The sequence below is a fragment of the Mytilus galloprovincialis genome, chromosome 4, assembly GCF_965363235.1.
Source record: "Mytilus galloprovincialis chromosome 4, xbMytGall1.hap1.1, whole genome shotgun sequence".
Lineage (NCBI taxonomy): Eukaryota > Metazoa > Mollusca > Bivalvia > Mytilida > Mytilidae > Mytilus > Mytilus galloprovincialis.
The window spans coordinates 39,940,665-39,962,555 of record NC_134841.1 but is presented as its reverse complement, the minus strand read 5'-3'; the positions used below and the strand labels follow the sequence as shown (position 1 = coordinate 39,962,555).

The following is a 21,891-nucleotide window of genomic DNA, read 5'->3' as shown; positions in this document are numbered from 1 at the left end:
AGATATTTCTCTTATTGCACTGTACAGAGTGTGATAGGAAAACTGTTTTGATTTGATTGGTTTATCCAGCATCATGAGATAATTTTACAATATGTCATTGTTATTCGTTAGGTAGTTGTACCTTGTGCCTGACAATAACAATAAAATATGTGTGTTTGACTAATTTTTAACAATAGCAATGAACCAGAAGATAAGTCTATTAGAATTGTAAGTATTTTAAGCTAATATTTCATCCCCTCGTACAATTAAGAATTGACTGCAGTTTTCCAAAGGAGTTGGTTAAAATTTCTGACAAGTTCAACAGTTAGGATTGAAAAAATTAATTGCAAATTTGGTTAGAATTACAATATGTGGAAAGCAACACTAACGGTCAAGTCACAGTATAAACTTATGAGAGTTTGCATGATATCCAATTCTAACTCATTACAAAACCTTTCAGTCAATCATGTAATATAGCCTTTTAGCACTGATGACATCATTGAGATGGGATCCATCTCTGTTGGCCCCTCTGTTTATAAAATGTGGTAAAAAAATTGTAACTTAACCATAGGTCATGGGGCCGTCAACTGAAACTAAAGTATTTGACCTTGAATTTTGACCTAGGAAGTTGTACATACATTATGACACACTCTCTGTTTAATATACTTGTCAATTATAAACTTTGAAATCATAACAGTTCTTCAGATATAGAGCAGGCACAATTTGTTATGGATGGATGGATGGACAGACAGACAAACTGATCACTATAGGGTGACCAGCCACTAGGCCCGGCCCTCATTAATCTACTGTGGATTAATTTATTCTAGTAGATATTCAATTTCCAGGTTTGTCAAAAATTTTGCTTACAAGCCTATAGAAAATTTATACTTTGTTGAACATTTTAATCCTTGGTTACCCAAAACCCTGCAATAAAAAATGTGGTTCCTCACAAATAACCAGGGGCTCTGCAGGGCGCAGCTTTAAACGACCACAGATGTCGACCCTGAACAGTTGGGGCAAGTATGGACACAACACTGAACCTGATACAGCTCAGAATTTGGATAGTGATCAAATTTTTGACATAATATGGGTTTCTGACACAGAACAAATGTCAAGATCTTACAAATCTAATGTGCAATATTGTGCAATTGAAGATTTCTTCTTCAAAATTTTCAAAAGTTTAGAATTTAAGAAATTTGGAGAAAAAAAATTGAAAACTAACACCACCCCCCTTTTTTTGCAAAAAGTCTAAAACCTGACATTTCTTTATGCATAATTTACAAGTAGTGTATGGGAAGTAAATCCGAACATACCAAACATTATATGTTAAATATTTTTGAATTACTTCCCTTACACTGCTTTTAAATTGTCTTAATTGTCCATTGACCAGAAAAACTTATTTTTTCCCCTTTTTCTGCCCCTAATTCAAAACATTTTGAGCCAAAACCCTCCAAATGCAATACTAACCATTTCTTAATGGTATGGAAACTTGTGGAATAATTTAGAGATTTATACACTTAAACACAAGTTATTGTTTAAAAACTACAAAAATGCTTATTTTGGTCCCCCTTTTTGGTCCCTAATTCCTAAACTTTTGGGACTATGACCCCTAAAATCAATCCCAACCTTCCTTTAGTGGTATTGAACCTTCAGGTAAAAATGTTAAAGATCCATTCACTAAAACTCAAGTTATTGTACGGAAACGAAATGCGTCTTCAGACGAAGACGGAGACGACATGATAGCATTATACGACGCAATTTTTTTTTGCGGTAGTATAAAAATAGATTGAAAGTATACTAAAATAAATAATTCATCAATTGAAAGAGAACAAAGTGAACTAAACATCTGATCAATTCAAAATGCAATCATCTTTAATATACTATACAAACACAAACAAAAATCATTAGCATCTATCAACATGATCAACATTTCTAATTAGCATGAACAGTTTGTGACAGTTAAAAGTGTTGTTATTAATTCATTACTGATACAGGAACATTTAAAACAAAAAACATTATTAAAAATGTAAGAAAAATATAAAATAATTATGACATTTAACACTGTATCATAACTAACAACAAAACAAACAATAACAATCTTAAAAACCATTACTAAAATAATCATGTCTAATGATTGATTCTTTTCTATATTACCATCATGCATTCATAGTGAACAAAAACAAACATTTTATAAAAATAACACATCTTGGTTTTATCAAAGAGACAGTCACCCATCAAAGATCACTGGAAGCGGTAATTATCTCCAGGTTGTCATTTAACCTATTCAGTCCAATTTTCTTGAAAAGCACCAAAATAAACAAAAAAAATCAAACAATAATGGAAATAGTTTGATTGAGCAAATTCAAATTTAAGGTGGTACCCAACACTTTCACTAAAATTAATTTGGCTCGTTTAATTTTCATAAAATTTTGCCAAAGTATTTACTTTGACCCTTTAACAAAAATATTAAAATATAAAAAATGTTGAACCAACCGTTTTGTCAGAAAAATTACACTGGTTATATAGCAATTTGACAAACACCAATTTTGATCATTGAGAAGCTTAATATTCCTATTACAACACAACGTAATTAAAACGTTTAGCTGACTTTCCAGAGTTATCTCCCTGTAGTGTTAGGTACCACCTTAACTAATGAGCTTTCTAGGTTCCTTAACTTGTGTGCACCGGGAAATCGTCTTTCACATCATTTGATTATCATACAAAATGATACAAGTCAACCATTCATACAGTTAAAATTATATAGCTAAAAGATACAGGAACAGCAATTTTGTAAAATGGCAATCACTTTTTTTAAAAACTTCAATGGAGAGAAATTTAAAATCATGATATTGTAAGAAAGTTAGTCACACATATAATCAGGTATATAATTCAATCAAATTTTCTGTCTTGACTCTTTTCCATTATATCCTTTAACATGATAAATCATTCTTATGACACATTATGATATCATTTTCATGATGAATTAAATTGTAAATACTTTAAGTTTAAAAAATTATCTTGAAAAACATGTGAATTTAAAGAAGAATTCACATCATTTATGTAAAAAATGATAAAAAGAGTCAGATTTGAAATTGTATTTTTTTCTCATTACTATCATACTGCTTGCTGATGCTTGCAGCTTCTTAATCATTTCAATGTATTTAAATTGTAGTCTATCAACATTCCACTATAGGTTCCCAGAAAAGTCCGTCAGTTTTCCACCATGAACCTATAAAAGAATTGGTATGGCAAAGTGATATTTGCAGCATCCAGTGAATTCCATCAGTTGTCAATGAAGAGTGAAATATAAACTACTCTAAGAGTGAGCCCAGGTTTATTCATTATGGTCTATCACTTTTCAATGAATAAAGTAAAAAAGCAATGCAATGGCATAGTGATATCTGAGTCATCAAGCAAAGTATATCAGTTGTTAATGTAGTATGAAATATATATAACTGTGAGTAAACCATGATTTACTCATTACTTTCACACTGTGAGCCATGATTTACTCATTTCATTCCAACAAAGCGTTGAAATGGCATAGTGATATCTGAGACATCCAGCAAAGTCCATCAGTTGCTACAGAATAATGAATTACTCATTAAAATCCACCAGTTGTCCATGAATTGTCCAACATATCATTGTACAACACAAAGCAAAACCGGAAATATCCATAAAAATTTGATGTCTCATATCACTTGACTATCAATATAGTCATAATCATACATAGGATGTCCAGTGAAGTCCATAAGATGACCGTTGATTAAACACTGAATTAACCACTCAGTTGATACTACAGGAATTTTTAATGTTCTGGCAGATCGTAGAATCTGGGGTTTACAAGAATTGTCTGTCACTACAACTTGCACAATTTCATCTGCAAATATATATCATATAAAGCTATTTTTACAGTATATCTAATCAACTAAATCTAATCTTCCACCACCAGTGAAAACAATATTTTATCTAATTTGATATGAAATTGTGAACACGGATATGTCTAAGGAAAAGAACTAGAGGCTCAAAAGAGCCTGTGTCGCTCACCTTGGTCTATGTGCATATTAAACAAAGGACACAGATGGATTCATGACAAAATTGTGTTTTGGTGTTGGTGATGTGTTTGTAGATCTTACTTTAATGAACAAAATTGCTGCTTACAATTATCTTTATCTATAATGAACTTGGCCCAGAAGTGACAGTGGAAAATATTTTGTAAAAATTTACAAAATTTATGAAAATTACCAATGCAGGGGCAGCAACCCAACAACAAGTTGCCCGATTGGTCTTTAAATTTCAGGGGAAATAGATCTTGAACTAATGAACAATTTTATCTCTAGCAGATTAGCTCTAAACGCTTTGGTTTCAGAGATATGAGCCAAAAACTGCATTTTTGTACTATTTTTAGCCATGTCAGCCATCTTGGTTTTCAGACAGGGTCATTGAACAAATTTTTAAAAACAAGAAACCCTAATGATGATTGTGGACAACTTTGGTTAAATTTGTCTTAGTAGTTTCAGAGGAGAAGATTTTTGTAAAAGATTACAAAAATTTACAAAAAATTGTAAAAAATTGACTATAAAGGGCAATTACTCCTTAAGGGGTCAACTGACCATTGTGGTCATGTTGACTTATTTGTAGATCTTATTTTGCTGAACATTATTGCTGTTTACAGTTTATCTCTATCTACAGTAATATATCCAAGATAACAACCAAAAGTGTCAAAATTTCCTTAAAATTACCAATTTAGGGGCAGCAACCCACCAATGTGTTCTCTGATTCATTTAAAAATGTCAGGGCAGATAGATCTTCACCTTATAAACAATTTTACCCCATGTCAGATTTGCTTTAAATGCTTTGGTTTCAGAGATATAAGCCAAAATCTACATTTGCCCCCTAAGTTCTATTTTTAGCCATGGCGGCCATCTTGGTTGGTTGGCCCGGTCGTCTGACACATTTTATAAACTAGATACCCTAATGATGATTATGGCCAAGTTTGGTTTAATTTGGCTGAGTAGTTTCAGAGGAGATGATTTTTTTAAAAGTTAACAACGCCAGACGCTGGATGCCAAGTGATGAGAAAAGCTCACTTGGCCCTTTTGGGCCAGGTGATCTAAAAATAAGGGATTTCATTTCTGCAATTTACCTATCCAATAATTCAAATGCATGCATATTCAAAATTGACCTTGCTAATATGTAAAATTGTCAATGAAAAGGAAGGATTCTTTTAGCAGCCTTAAGTGCAGAATTTCAACCCCACAAAAAACTAGAGGCTCTCAAGAGCCTGTATCACTCACCTGATTCTACTTGGGTTTTTGAAATCATATGAAAAAATATAAAATTTGGCTAAAAGTGACAACACAACCTCATTGATAAGGAAAGGAACATGTTTAATTTCATTCAAAAGTCCCCCACTGGCGGCCATCTTGGATGGCGGTTCGGCTACAAAGTAACAACACTTGGTCAGCACCTCATAAGGAACATTCATGCAATGTTTAGTTTTATTCCATTCAGTGGTTCTCTAAAAGAAGTCATTTGTATGCATTTCCCATAGGGTCCTATGTTTAACTAAGTCCCCTGCTGGCGGCCATCTTGGATGATGGATCTGCTACAAAGTAACAACACTTGGTCAGCACCTCATAAGGAACATTCATGCAATGTTTAGTTTTATTCCATTCAGTGGTTCTCTAAAAGAAGTCATTTGTATGCATTTCCAATAGGGTCCTATGTTCAACTAAGTCCCTGCTGGCGGCCATCTTGGATAATGGATCGGCTACAAAGTAACAACACTTGGTCAGCACCACATTAGGAACATTCATGCCATGTTTGATTTCATTCCATTCAGTGGTTCTCTAAAAGAAGTCATTTGTATGCATTTCCCATAGGGTCCTATGTTAAACTAAGTCCCATGCTGGCGGCCATCTTGGATGATGGATGGGCTACAAATAAACAAAACATGGTCAGCACGGCATAAGGAACATTCATGCAATGTTTGGTTTCATTCCATTCAATTGTTCTCTAAAAGAAGTCATTTGTATGCATTTCCCATAGGGTCCTATGTTAAACTAAGTCCCCCGATGGCGGCCATCTTGGATGATGGATCGGCTACAAAGTAACAACACTTGGTCAGCACTCCATAAGGAACATTCATGCTATGTTTGGTTTCATTCCATTTAGTGGTTCTCTAGAAGAAGTCATTTGTATGCATTTCCCATAGGGTCCTATGTTAAACTAAGTCCCCCGCTGGCGGCCATCTTGGATGATGGATCGGCTACAAAGTAACAACACTTGGTCAGCACCCCATAAGGAACATTCATGCTATGTTTGGTTTTATTCCATTCAGTGGTTCTCTAAAAGAAGTCATTTGTATGCATTTCCCATAGGGTCCTATGTTTAACTAAGTTCCCGGCTGGTGGCCATCTTGGATGATGGATCGGCAACAAAGTAACAACACATGGTCAGCACGGCATAAGGAACATTCATGCAATGTTTAGTTTTATTCAATTCAGTGGTTCTCTAAAAGAAGTCATTTGTATGCATTTCCCATAGGGTCCTATGTTAAACTAAGTCCCCTGCTGGCGGCAATCTTGGATGATGGATCGGCTACAAAGTAACAACACTTGGTCAGCACCCCATAAGGAACATTCATGCTATGTTTGGTTTTATTCCATTCAGTGGTTCTCTAAAAGAAATCATTTGTATGCATTTCCCATAGGGTCCTATGTTAAACTAAGTCCCCGGCTAGCAGCCAGCTTGGATGATGGATCGGCAACAAAGTAACAACACTTGGTCAGTACCTCATAAGGAACATTCATGCCATGTTTGGTTTCATTCCATTCAGTGGTTCTCTAAAAGAAGTCATTTGTATGCATTTCCCATAGGGTCCTATGTTAAACTAAGTCCCCCGCTGGCGGCCATCTTGGATGATGGATCGGCTACAAAGTAACAACACTTGGTCAGCACCTCATAAGGAACATTCATGCCATGTTTGGTTCCATTCCATTCAGTGGTTCTCTAGAAGAAGTTCAAAATGTAAATTGTTAACGACGACGACGACGACGGACGACGACGACGGACGACGGACGCCAAGTGGTGAGAAAAGCTCACTTGGCCTTTCGGGCCAGGTGAGCTAAAAAGAAACAAAAATTTGACAACAATTAACAAGGAAAAGCCAGATTTGCTTCTGCAATGTAGATATTAAAATATAACAGGATGCTGTATGTATTGAGGACAAAGAAAATATATAGTTGCTGGTATATTTACAGTTAAATATAGAACAAATTACATTGTAGTTTATATCTTTTTTAAAGGAATGGAAATTAACTTTCAACAATTAAAAATTTGGTTTTTGTTGAGGAAATCAGTTTATGAAACAAACACATTTGATATGGTTGAAATTTTTTGCATTTTGTAATGGGAATGAACATTAAAAAAACAATGTTGCATTATAATATCATGTTTATAATACTATAAAAAAATACCAGTTGCTCTTCTGCTGTGTAATTTCTTGACTATATTTGCCCCAGCTATTTCCAATATATTAGACCATTCTGCCAAGTTCTCACCCTCTAACATTATTGTCATATCCTTTAAATCTCCTCTATGTGCATTCCTAAACAAAGTAAAAACACATATTGAATAATAACTGCATATGTCAGGAATATGGTCACATATATTTTTTGCAATTAGTTAATACTACTCAATTTGGTAGAAGAGTTTCCCAAAATTTTTTTTGAAAATCAGAAATAAGCCCCAGCTCTTGTTAAGTAAATGAATCAAGCTATTAAACTTGAAAAAATTGATAGCTAACAATTTAGTTTCTCAAAGTTACATTTACCAGAAATGTAGGTCATGGAGACCTAAATGTTACTGGACTGTCTAGTACTGCATCAATGAACTGTAGGGTAAAATATTACTCAGACATTACCATAAATATATCTCTGTAAAACTGAACTAGTACAAATTTTTGTTAAGCTGAAGTTGAAGGGAAGGGGATTTTCTCGCTGTGTTGATGACCCATTGGTGGCCTTCAGCTGTGCTCTGCTCTTTGGTCGGGTTATTGTCTCTTTGACACATTCCCTATTTCCATTCTCAATTTTATTCTTTGAATATTTGATTTAGAGGTCAACCCAAACCCATGAAAGATGGTATTCAGTGAATAATAATGAACCCACAGTTTAAAAAAAAAATTTCTTGATTTTTCCAGTTCAGTCAAAAAAAAAAAAAAATTTTTCCAGACTTTAATGCTTGAGGTAATATACCATTCTAGGCAATATAGAAAGGTGTACCGACAAAAGAGGTCTCAAAACACATTAGCTCCAAATAGAGCTTTCGTAAGAAGAAGCCATATTAATTATGTGTATCAGCGAAGGGGGGAAATGTTAACATACCATTCTACTTTCTTTTTCTTCTCTATACTGATTCCTGCTTGTAACATATAGGATTTATAATCTAGAAGTGTTTGCTGTGATACAGAGTCTAAAATCCATCGATGTGACACACAGGGATAGCCTGCTGCTAATGCTTGGAAATACTTGACAGTCCGTACATATGAATTTGATATCAGGAACACTGATGATTTGTTCTGAAATATTTTATGGCAATTTAAAAGCAATCAATAATACAAGAACAGTAAAATATTTAAGAAAAAAAAACAGACATTGCTTTGATTCTTTAACTTTCTCGCAAGTGGTCAATTTGAATTCTATCAAGATCTTTTTAATGAAGGATTGTTGAAACCAAAATAGCTCAGATGGAACTCTGGTAAATATAAGGTCATTTGAATCAAGTTGTTTCATCTGAGAATTTAATATCCAACAGTTGGTTTAAAAAACTTAAATAACTCTAAATAAAATTCAAATTGAAGTGACCATTTAAGAAACTGATTGAAAGATGTAGTTTTAGTTTTTGTGTACAGTTAACTCCTAAATGTCGCAGTGCATTTATTTGTAAGTTGGTTGAACAATGGACAAAAATGAAAGATAACATTGAATTTGTTATTATTTGTGGGATACCAATTTTCATGGGTTTCCTGGGTAATGGTAAACCATGAAATCCAAAGTTCAACAAGAACACATTTTCTATAGGCTTGTATACACACTACAAAATCAAATATACATGAAATACAATTTTTCCTGAATCCAAAAATTTACTGCATCCCATTTATGTTTTTTCTGGATTAAAGTAGATTTTTTTTTTCATGCATATTTGATTTTTTGTGGTTTCATTTTCAATGCATACTTCCAATAGAAAATTTGTAATTTGTTGATATAAAAATTTTAATTTCCTGGTAAATCTGTTCCCATGAAACTTGGTATCCAATGAATAATTAATCCACAGTAACTCTATCTAAAGAAATGCAGATTATAAATAATTCTTTAAAAATTTAAAAAGTGAGTCATCACTTTCACTTCGCAACTTTTGCAATAAAAAATAAAATGCTTTGAGAACGCTGCCCGATATCACTATAGAGTTCGAACCCTGAACAGTTGGGGCGAACTTGGACACAAAATATAAAGTATGGTCAAAGATCTTTAAAATATATTGCGCAATACTGTTTAATTGAAAATTTCTTCTTGAAATTTGAAATTTTTTGAAAAAAAAATAAAATATGAACCCCTTAAAAAAATTGAAGCCCCTCCCACTCTTTAAACTCAATCCAAGCCTTCCTTTTGAAGTGTGGAACCTTGTTATACAATTTTATTTTTGGCCCCTAATTCCTAAACTGTTGATACCATAACTCCCAATATCAACCCCAACCTTCCTTTTGTGGTATTGAAACATCTAGGTATACACTGTACATTCATTTAAACTAAAGATATTGTCCTGAAACCAAATGTGTTTTCGGACAACGACGACATTATAGCATTATACAAACCCCAAAAAATGTTTGCAGTTGTATAAAAATTCTGAAGTACTAGAATTAATCATGTCTTTAAATGATTTTATTTTTTCTTCCATTAACTTGTCAAAAGTTGATGGTTTACACAAGTCATTCTGGATACATGTATACCAATAATAGTGACACACAACAAATGATACTTATGTAAGGAATGTAGCATCAAACACATGTCTTTTTGTTAAAATAATTTTTTATACTTTCATTTATTCTATTTACATAATCATAGTCAATAAATCAAAACATAATGTACTAGTAATGCATTTTTTAAATTTTTTCATCAGTTTTGAAAACACATGTGATTTACTGACATAGAACATATGCTTTTTATTTTACATATCAGTCATTTTTTTTGTATATTCATTAATATTCAATACTGTATAAATTAGAAGTTTCTGATTCAAATATCTCAGAATATTCTTTTTAAATCAAACTTACCATCTATATATATTTTGCAACAACATACACCACATGTATATAAATTCATGAAACTATTTCACATTCTACATAAAAAGTACCTGTAAAAAACTGCTGTTTATTTTATCCAATATGATTCCTCCTTCTCTCGTTATTTGGCTTTTCAAGAAGTCTTTATCAAATGGAACCTTCTCTTCATCTAAAAAAAAAATAAAGAAATAACTAACTAATAACTAATATCAATATCACTGCTCCCAAAAATAATGAAAAGTAAAATCCACTCAACTTTACTAAAACTAGTCAAAACAGAATTATCTCTCTTTATAAAGTATACTACACTTTGGTTGACTTCCATTGAATTTTAATAAATCCAATTTAAACAGTTCCCCAATGGAATTTCCTTGGGAAAGTTATGGATAAATAAAATCAGATAAAAAATTAATATGCAAGTATTTTTAAGGACTGCACAACAGTATAAATCTATCATTGCATAAATGAGATGAAATCAGAAAAAAACCTTCCAATTCCCAACAAAATTTGTGTAAAATTAACCACCTAATAAATCATTTATTTGACAAAGTTGTTAATTTACAACTGGAGATTTGAGAATTTTCAGCTGGAGTTTGGCCTTATAAATGAAAAAATAAAGACAGACAATTCTTTTGTGGTTGATATTTATAAGAAAACGGAAGATATGAATCATAAATGGGAAGGATGGAAGAGGACTTAAAAATAGAGAGATTTTTTAGTCCTGCCAGAAGTATCACAAGTATAAAAATGACAAAGTCTTAATCACAGATATTGTTAAGTCAGAAATTATTGCTTGCATCTATTATTGCGATTTAGTCATTTAAGACTTAAATTCAATCATAATTTTTGTGATATTGAGAAAAATCCTGTTGAATTCATATGAAAAACTTCAAAATGAGAGTTTGAATTATTGCGATTATAACTCTGTCACATTTTTTGCAATAATAAAAACATCGCAATTATTTCTGAATTTACAGTATTTTAGTTGTGACACAAACATACCATCAGGACCACTTTCCTCAGCAGACGTCTCTTGTGCAGAGTCTCGTAACATCTCTTTCTCTCTGGTTACAATATCGGTTGTTTTCTTTACCTGGGTGAACATGAAGTACATTCCTTGGAACAATTTCTGTGGTAATTTAGCTGGACCTTTATAAATGGATATAAATATTTTAATTAATGTTCAAAGTAAGATCTTACAATTATATTTGCAATAACAGATACTTCTTTCAATATACTTACAGTGTTGTGAATAATACTTGTCATGTTCTTACATTTTCATTATTATAGTTATAAATTGGGAATGTGTCCATGGGACACAGATGATGCCTCTTGCTTGCAAATTACATTATAAAGGGACATAACTCAAGAAAGGTAAAAATGACGCTTTTCAAATTCATACTTGATCTGCATCTTTTGGCAAAAGCATTGCATACAAGTTTTATAACATTTGGGTTAGGCAAACTTGTAAAAGAACGGAAACAAATAAGTCAGCAATTTTACCATTTGTAAACGGGCATAAATCAAGAAAAGTAAAAGTGAGGCCACCAAATTCGAACTTAATCTGTCTTTTGTAGCAATAAGCTTTGTGTATAAGTTTTAGTTCAGGCAAACTGAAGTTGCTTAATGCTTCATCCATTTCAGCAGGCGCATGAAAATTGCATGGACGACTTAAGAAATAATTCTAGCCCTAATGAATTATTTTTATTCTAATACAATAAATATGGTAATTATTTTGGATGGAAGCACTCTAGACGAAGTCAAATATTTGCTGTTTCCTTCAATAAACACACAATTACATTGACATGAGATAAGGAAGCAAACTGAACTAGTGACATGCTTCAACTATCAAAATGTATTTAGCTTTGGTTAAATGATTATTTTACTTATATGTTAAAAAAATGACTTATAACACATTTTATCCTAGCTTGTTCCTTTATGTTTCCTTGTTGTGGTGATTTCCCTTTTACAATTGTGCATTTTCCAATAAAATGCTGATATTCTTACGTCATTGTTTAATGACATCGGGTAGCTCATTCATAAAAGTGTATGAGTTGGGAGTATGATGGGAACAGCCCAAGCAATATATTCATATTTTACCACAGGTGTGTACTAAAAACGAAAAGAAGAAGTTTTGAAAATAAGAATGATAAACTAGAATTTATTTCTTATAAAACAACTTTAATAAGCAAAATAATTAAACGAAAGAGGGACTCCGAAATATTACCTAAATTTCAAAAAAGAAAATACAGTTAAAATTACCTTTCCCTTTCCGAGGAGATCTTCTATGTGATATTGGGGATGTATCTCCACTAGGAGGAGTAGTGGACTCAGTAGCAGCATCTAAAATTAAAACCATTCAAAGATGGTGAACAAATTGTTTTATATAAACTGTTAACAATTACTGACACCACTGATTCTTATAAAAAAAATAGTCATAAGTGAGACAATACCATCAATATCTATATATAAAAGTTTTGCAAAATATTTATCTGTAGTGATCATGCTATCAGATATACAATTTCTATAAATTATGCACTGAAAAATTCAACAATACACATCAAAATATCTAATACTACAAATACGGCATTTTTTTTGCTTCAATAGATCATTGAAGAATTACATCCATAAATTTTGGAAGATATAAAATGGATAAATTACATTTGAAAGGACAGAATTTCATTACATTTGTTCCCTTTTAAACTGCAAATAAACATTGATTATCTTTGAGTTATTTTCTTTTCTTTTCATTTCTTTCGATTAGAATTATAAATTAGAACATGTCTTTTTGTAAATACATGTATAACAAAAGTAGAGGCACAAATTCTGTTTTATTTTGAACATTGATCTTGGGTCAATAATGGTTGTAGGTCCGTTAAATCTATAAATGCAAAATTAAAAGAAAGCATGATGGTAGTGGGAGTATTTTGGATTTACATTCCTACCATCCAACAAACATCTTAATTAAAAAGCCCTTGAATTATTTCAACATAGTACCTTCTGCTATTTTCCTGCGTTTGGTAACTCTTGGCGTACTGGTAGAAGGTCCGGAAATCTTTTTTCTTTTTCCAGGAGTGGGAGAAAATGGAGTTTTACTCTTCTTTATACTGCTAGGCCCTGGCTTTGGCTCCTCAGTTGACATGTTTAATTGTTCATATCTACTCTCTTTCCTTCTCTTTCCCATTACTAAATTTTCTATGAAATAAATAAAAACATGATAAAGAACTTTCCTACCTGCAAGTCAACTTTTCATTGAAGGTTTGCTAATTTTTTTTCCTACAAAATCTAATTGTGGCTTTGGATATCAATTTCATTGAAGATATGACATGTACTGAAGCACCTGAGATTACCCCCTCCCCCCTTTTTTTAGGGGTTGGTGTTGCTTAGTCTTCTGTTTTCTATGTTGTGTCTTTTGTATCATTGTTTTTCTGTTTGTCCTTTTCATTTTTAAGCCATAGCGTTGTTTTTGATCTAAGAGTTTGAATGCCCCTCTGGTATCTTTCGCGCCTCTTTTACTATAAATTAGGATATTTTTGAAGGTTTTACTAGAAATGTAGAGGTCTAATTGTGGTGAGTCAAGTTTCTAGACTTTTTTCAATACAGTTAACAAATTCACAATTATTAATTTTGAAAACAAAAAGCAAATGGCTGTTTAAAAGACAATGATTTATCAAATTTCTACAACCTTTAGGGAAATCATTAAAACGCTTATAAGCATTTTTTGGTGTAAAATTATTTTGACATGTGTTTTACTTTCACTGCAGTTTAACCTTCCTGTTTTACTGTGTACATTGCTTTACTTACCTAAGCTAACATTAGCATTATGCGCAGTAGGTTCTTCAGTGTCTTCAGACTGGTCACCAAGCCTACATTGTAAGTCTGCTATGAGACAGGCAGCTTGGTCCTCACTTAGTATTACTTGACTGGATCTGAACCTGGTAAAGTAAACACCAATAACCATATATCTCATATGTGAGCAAATAAAGATTTCTGTCAATGACACAGCAAATCTGACTGGTTGTCGTTATCTGCTGTTACATATAAGTTTTTTGTTCATTTTTGTGACAATCTGCACTTTGTAAAATGAAAGAAACACCTACAATGAAGCTGGAAATTAATACCAAAGTCTAACTTATTGAACTTTGTTGTAAGAGACAATTAATACTAAAGTATGCAATGTTTGCCTTTCAACAGATTGTAACAATATGTAAGTTTCATCAGAATATGTTATTTTGAGCCATTCCATTCCATATTTGTATTTTATTTTCCAATACAATGCAACATTCATGACTGCTGGTGCAATGTACTTCTGATGACAATAATGCATAGGAAACAAACAGAAAGCTGGATTTATTACATATAAGATAAAATGTCATTATAAGAATTGAATGTTTTCTTAAATATTTCCTAGAATTGAAATAGGGTCGATTGTGTGCATAAATTTTATTTGATTTAAATGTTTTTTTCACAGCTTACTATACAGTATTGGTTTTTGCTCATTGTTGGAAGCCATACAGGGACATATATAATTGCTTACATCTTTATCTTCTGGAATATAAATAGTTGTCTCATTGGTAATCATACAACATATCCTTGTTTTAATATTGACTTTATAATATTCAAAGTGGTGGTGGAATGGAATCAGGTGAAAGAATTTTGAGCTCTTCTCTCTGCTGTTCTTGTTTAAATCAGCTGTACTTTTGATTTACTTCTTATGTATATAGAAATAAGAAGATGTGATATGAATGCCAAATAAACAACTCTCAATCCAAGACACAATGTGTAAAAAGAAAACAATAATAGTTCAAAGTACAGCTTTCAACACGGAGCCTTAGCTTGCACCGAACAGCAAGTTATATACTTACTTTGCACTCTGACCATTTCCTTGGAGTACTGTATACTGAATTACATTCCCTTTCTCTGTTTCCTCTGTTATGGTACCAGGATAAAAATAGCCATCTTTAGATAGAACCATCACTGGTTGACTAACAGGTAACTTGTCTATCAAAAGTATATCACAGCCTTTTATAACAAGAACATCACCATCATCAAATCTTACTTTATATCTGAAAGAAAACATTGTAAAATGACCATATCAGCATAAATAGAAAAAAAAACAAATATTGTTAATTTGTGACATTAAACCTGCAAAAAAAATAGTCAACACAAAACATGTATTTCATGACTGCATATTACAAATGTGTGAATCACCACATTCATGTCATAAGTATAGTATTTAGTTAAATTCTGGGATTATTACTTTGGATTCATTATTATTCGAGAGTTATCATTTTTTTTGTAGATTTAGTGGTTACAGGTAAACCATGAATTGAAATGTTAAATGAAGTACAAATTTTCTTAGAGCTTCAAAATTAAATCAAATCAAATATCCACTCAATGACAACATTTCCTCAATCCAAGAAAATTGGTGCCTACGGTTTAAATGAATCTACAGTACATTGACATGTGAATAAAGTAGAAAATGTATGCAATTTATTTTTTTTCTATATGATCTTGGTTCATTTTGATGCAACATCCTTGACAGCATCTTGACAACACCTAATGTATTTGACGTCAGAGGAATGAATAGACAGGACTTATTTCCCCTGAGAATCATACATTTTTATTCGAATGTGAAATCACAGTTCTTCATTGTAACCATAAAATCAAGATAATAATAACTAGTATCAAACTTACACCATATCAGAAACAATTATTCTATTTGCTAAAATGTTTTCGATGGTGAAACACAGTTTTATGAAAATTTATTAGATTTTCTAATTTCATGACATGGAATGTCAGTTAATCTAGTACTGAGTTTCAGAAACTCTTTTTCAAATTTATGTTAATTCTATTGTAGTACACATATATATATATTTCTAAATGTGTTATTGCGAACCAAATGAAGGTTTACCACAGAGTCGTCTGCTCTTGACCAAGGTATTTAAACTTTTGCAAGTTTACCTGTCCCATTGAATCAATACAATAGCTATTGTTCTCTGTGTAGTTTATTCACTTGGACATTTAAATTTCTTCTAGGAGAAATCTATTACTCATTGATTAATTTGACTGACCAAAAAAAAATCTTCTTTGTTGATTGAAATACATGTATAAACTCACATAAACTGCATGTGATACAGTATGTTTTCAATTTCAATAAAATATTTTCAATCTGTTCAATATAAGCACTGATTTAATTATGAAAAGTTTATTTCTGATTTTTTTTTTAACTACTGCATGCATATTTATGTTTCAAAGAATTTGCATTTTTTTTGTGGTTGTTCAGTTATAAAGAATACATTTATGTATAGACCTTTATTTAAACATTATCATTTCATGAACAGACTTAAATAAAGCAAATTTTAATAGTTAGAATGTTGAAATTTTATCAGAAATCAACTTTTAATTTTTAAATCAGTGTTTATATCAAACAAATTGAAAATGTGTTATTGATTGAATAAATACAACATCACATGCAATTTTATAATTACTTATTTGTACATGTATTTCCATCATTGACAGTTCAATTTTTTGTTCAGGTAAATTAATCAGTCAGTGATAGATTTCTCTTGCAAGAAATTTAGCTATTGTATTTGTTAGATGGGACAATAGAACTTACAAAAGTTTAAATGGACAGGTAACTTGCAGGTGAATCTGTGGAAAACTATAATAGGGTTGCAATATATATGGCCTAAACCTTCAATCCAATTCACATAACTTGATTTTACTAAAACTTCCTTTATAACACCAGGATAAAAGTGAGTTATATATGTCATATACCTTCAATTCAATTCACAAACCTTGATTTTCCTAAAACTTCCTTTATAACGCCAGGATAAAAGTGAGTGTCCTTCCACTTTGCCATTATTCTTGCATCTGTAATTCATAAATCATATTAAGTTTAAATGATGATAACTGATTTAATTTCTTGATTTTAACTAATTCTAATTTATGAAGCATTTTTCGTATGAAGATTTTAGCAAAACCATGAAATCAAATATCCACATAAATATGATTTTCATCAGTCTATGAATTTGAATCAAAGATAATAAATGAATTCACAGGATATAATATGTGTTAAATTAATATCAAATTTTGGTTTAATCTATAAAAGATAAGTTGAAAACACAATAGATAATTTTTTGTTGTTGATAAAACAAAGTTTGCAGTGATTGTCTACTTGGAATTTGAAAAGATACACAAATAGCTTAATTCATGTTGGACACATGCATAATAAGCAAAGTGTTCTAATTATTATTCAACCATCACCTATTTCTTTTGATGTCACTTCAACTTTGTCTGGCTTAGTGGTGGACACAGCTTGGTCCTGGTATGGTATCTCTGGGCTGAAATCATAACAATATACAATTAAGGAGGTGTGGTATGATTGCAGATGAACTAGACTATTATCATATAACTGACTTATGACTTCGGTTTATATTATTTTTCGACAGGTTACCTACAACATCCTGGTACTCATTCAATTAAGAGCAAGGTAAAGAAGTAAAATCAAACATTTAATCAGTGTGGTTTGAGGGGAAATTTTACTATTTTCCGATGAGTTTGTCGTGTAAAGAAAATATGAAGCTGTATATTTTCCCCAAGATTTGTAACCGATTTAATGTTTGATGTTACTTTTCTATTTTGCAACAAAATTAACAGTCTAAATGATGTGGATGTAAGCAACTATGGGTCAGTCAACAGCTTTCAACACTGATTAAAACCCATATCTTACAATTAAGAATTGAATGCTTCTTTTTGTAAATTTATTGGGGTGTAAAAGCGTTGACCGAAGAACATTTTGTATGAAGCGCGGAAGCGCTTCATTCTAAAAATGTGCGCATGGTCAACACTTTTACAACCCTATAAAGTTACAAAAAGAAGCATTCAATACTTATAATTACATTTTTTAGCTATGATCATGGAAACACGAATTTTATATATTTTTTATTTAATTCACCAGTGCACTTTATTGTTGGACCACGTGTTATCATGAATGAAAAGTTGTATTGAGCAATGCAACTGCTTATGGAATAACATGTGATGTGCAGTAAGCCAATCAGAATAAAGTATTATAATGAAACATACATCTAATGTAATTATTCAGCTATAAAAGGCCCTGATAAAATGTTCAACAACTCAAATGCAAAATCCAGTAACCTAGAAGTTCCTTACTAAATAAAGTATAAAGTTTTCTATATAGAGGAAACATCACAACACTTCAGTATGCCTTAATGTGTGAGTTCTTTAAGAACTTTCTACGGCCAATGAATTGAATGGATGGCAAAACCTTCTACGGTTCACTAATTGGTTTTTGAAGTGGAAACCTACTCTATGTTTCAATTCTCTCCCTCATCAAATCTTCTTAAAATCCTTGAAAATGCACTAAAGTGTCCCGTTCAAATGTATTTTTTCTGGTAACAGTACCAATATTGTAAACTGGTTTGTATACTTAAAACAGAAAGTATAGAACAATGACATCTTAACTATTTGAATTTGTATTGATGATTGAAGACTTAATAATTTCATAAGTATGAGACGTAAGATACAATGATGCCATATAACAGTAAGATATTCTGATGTACTGTGGATTCATATATTTTCAAGGATTGAGGAAATCTTGCATTTTAGTGATATTTGATTTAGTTGTTTTGCCAAGTCTGCATATACATTCTTATAGAAAATGTTAAATTTTTTGTATATTGGAATTCAAATTCAAAAGGGTAAGGACGATTCCAAATCCATGAAAATTGGTATCCAACGAATATTAAATCCACAGCATGTGATTTCTAAAAATTTTCATGCTTTCTCTACAAGATCAATCAATTGTTGACTTTGGTCATAAAACCTACCTAATTTCATTGCTTTCGGCACTTGACCCAGTGGTTGTTGGCTTTGGTAATATAAACAGAGGTTCTGACTCTTCACCACTTCTTGGAACTAAAATAAACAAGGTTGTATCTAAACTGAATATACCTTTAGGATGCAATTCTAATGCTTGCTTGATTAAATAGCTTTATAGTGAACAATGTGATTCTTACTAATTCAATAGAGTGCCCAGGAATAAAACATTCAACCTGTAAATTCTGCTAGGGCTATTCCATTTAAATGAAGGTTGGAGGGTAGAATGAGAAGTTCCATTTCTGAATATGGGTCATGCATTACTTATGTCTGTGACATTATTTTGTATACTAAATTACTGAAAGAAATATATTAGGTGTGGAGGGATTCTGAAAGTCATTTACATCCATTTGCCATGAATAAGCTACATGTATTTATATCAAATCCATTAAAATTACAAATATCAAAGTCTGTCATGTGTACTTCCTGATTCCTTTAACTCTCAACCAAAATTTAGGCTGTCACTAAGCTTTGCTCAAAATGATATCTGACAAAAATAAAGGATTGGTTATTCCTTTTTTTTAAATTCCAAAGGCAAATGACAAGAAATGTAGGTGTTTACATAATAATAAAGAAAAAGTATGTGATAAATATACAACTTGTACTAAAATGGTTCCCATCAATTTAAATTTTAGTCATATAACTATGGTAGCTCTGGATATTTTAGATTAACCCTTCATGAAAAATCATGGGATTTAAAAGGAATTCTTTGTACAATTTCTATTTTTCTCATCAAACTCTAGATTCGTTGTATTGAGCATAATATTCTGGTATAATCAACCTGGTTCAGTTACAATTTTCCTCTGTGCACAAGTTATAGCATCAGAAAGGCTACCGGTCTCAATTCTCTTGACTTCCTCTTCTCCTTTTGAAGTGTCAGGACTTGTAAACAGATTTTCTGAGCTTAATCTACGATCAACATCCCTGTGTATACTGGACACCTCCAAGGGGGAATAAGTCTCTGATCCTGATACGTGGTGAATGTCTCTAGGGCTTGCTGTAACTGGTTCCCTCAACAATAATACATTCCTTGATACTGAAAATAAAAGGCAATAAAAAGTATGAAAACTAATCTTAGTCTTTCTTTTTTATTTTAGACTCCCATACCACCTTAAGCTGCATTTTGAATTTAAATGAATGAAAAATAGCATATTACTTTAATGTTTTTAGACTCTTATTTAAAAATCCATTGCTTTCTGTCTAAATTGAATAAAACGAACAACTTACAAAGAATTACTTCAGAATGTCATATAAGACTGACATTTATTTGTTCCTACTTTTTGTAAATAAGTGTAAGTCACTAACAGTTAATTTATAAAAATAAAAATGAAATTAGGCCCGAAAAGGCTAAGGCATGAAAAAAGTTATTCAGAATCAAGAATGCATTAGGTGTAATAACCACGAAAAGACATAAAACCAGCTTTGAAGAAAATTATACCAAACAATAGAGAAACAAAGAAATTAAAAACATTCTTAGGAATAGAAACAAAGAAATTAAAAACATTCTTAGGAATAGAAACAAAGAAAATAAAAACATTCTTAGGAATAGAAACAAAGAAATTAAAAACATTCTTAGGAATAGAAACAAAGAAATTAAAAACATTCTTAGGAATAGAAATTCTGATCAAAACAGTTTTAAATACTGTAAATTCAGTCATTTTTGTTTCATATATAATTCAATCGAGTTTAAAACAAATTTCATTTTCTCATCACCAAAATTCGATTTAATATTTGAACGATACCTGCAGATTCCAATGACTGGGATACCACAACTTCTGATCCACATGATCCAAGTCTGTTAACATCTAATGAATTAGGACCACTACTTCCTGACCTTGAAAGTGATGAACTGATATCTCCAAGGTCACCAGAGGTCACAGTACTATTAGTCTTTGATGGAGACATAGGTGACATGATGTATTCTTCAGTTGTTTCTGTTTTCTTTTGAAGTGTTTTTATAGGAATTTTTTCCTGTACACAAATGATAATGACAAACAATCAATATATATAAAGAGGGTGGTAAAGGGGGGTTGCTTGCACGAAAAAAACGTGAAATAAGACATAATTTCACTATGAACGTGAAATTATTTCTATAATGGACGTTGCACGAAAATAAATACTTTTATGTGAACCTTTTATTACTGAGTCACTGTCTTCTTTTATATATTAACTCTTTGTTTTACTTGATATTCCCGATTTAGTATACACATTTATGATATAATTGGTTTACGGCTTTGTTTAAAAAAGTATTTCTTGACGATCCCTGCCAAGTGTTTGAATTTTATTTGAAAAATACAGAGCATGCAAAATAAGACTTTGAAAATCACGATGCAAGTAAAATTAAATAAGCAGAACACGTGAACGAGGCGGCACCCGTCTTGCACGACTGAATGTCAAATAAAAAAGTAAAAACACGTTGAACGTAAAATAAACTAGAGGCTCTAAAGAGCCTGTGTCGCTCACCTTGGTCTATGTGAGAATTAAACAAAGGAAGCAGATTGATTCATGACAAAATTGTGTTTTGGTGATGGTGATGTGTTTGTACATCTTACTTTACTAAACAGTCTTGATGCTTACAATTATCTCTATCTATAATGAACTTGGCCCAGTAGTTTCAGGGGAAAATGTTAATAAAAATTTACAAATTTTATGAAAATTGTTAATAATTG

General features: G+C 31.6%; 1 protein-coding gene across 4 annotated transcripts in view; it reads right to left on the bottom strand.

The window, feature by feature from the left end:
- Positions 1 to 1,829: 1,829 nt before the first annotated feature.
- LOC143072129 (uncharacterized) overlaps positions 1,830 to 21,891 on the bottom strand; it is a 42,542-nt gene continuing 22,480 nt past the window's right edge. For all 4 annotated transcript variants that reach the window (XM_076246936.1, XM_076246939.1, XM_076246938.1 and 1 more), the window contains exons 20-33: positions 20,965 to 21,193; positions 20,004 to 20,258; positions 19,174 to 19,261; positions 17,591 to 17,667; positions 17,122 to 17,197; positions 15,187 to 15,387; positions 14,126 to 14,256; positions 13,319 to 13,516; positions 12,584 to 12,664; positions 11,324 to 11,470; positions 10,393 to 10,490; positions 8,367 to 8,560; positions 7,458 to 7,588; positions 1,830 to 3,856 (exon numbers count right to left, since the gene is read on the bottom strand). In XM_076246936.1, the coding sequence (XP_076103051.1) occupies positions 3,669 to 3,856; positions 7,458 to 7,588; positions 8,367 to 8,560; positions 10,393 to 10,490; positions 11,324 to 11,470; positions 12,584 to 12,664; positions 13,319 to 13,516; positions 14,126 to 14,256; positions 15,187 to 15,387; positions 17,122 to 17,197; positions 17,591 to 17,667; positions 19,174 to 19,261; positions 20,004 to 20,258; positions 20,965 to 21,193 (2,094 nt within the window). In that variant the 3' untranslated portion in view covers positions 1,830 to 3,668. The remainder of the gene's footprint in view (positions 3,857 to 7,457; positions 7,589 to 8,366; positions 8,561 to 10,392; positions 10,491 to 11,323; positions 11,471 to 12,583; positions 12,665 to 13,318; positions 13,517 to 14,125; positions 14,257 to 15,186; positions 15,388 to 17,121; positions 17,198 to 17,590; positions 17,668 to 19,173; positions 19,262 to 20,003; positions 20,259 to 20,964; positions 21,194 to 21,891) is intronic.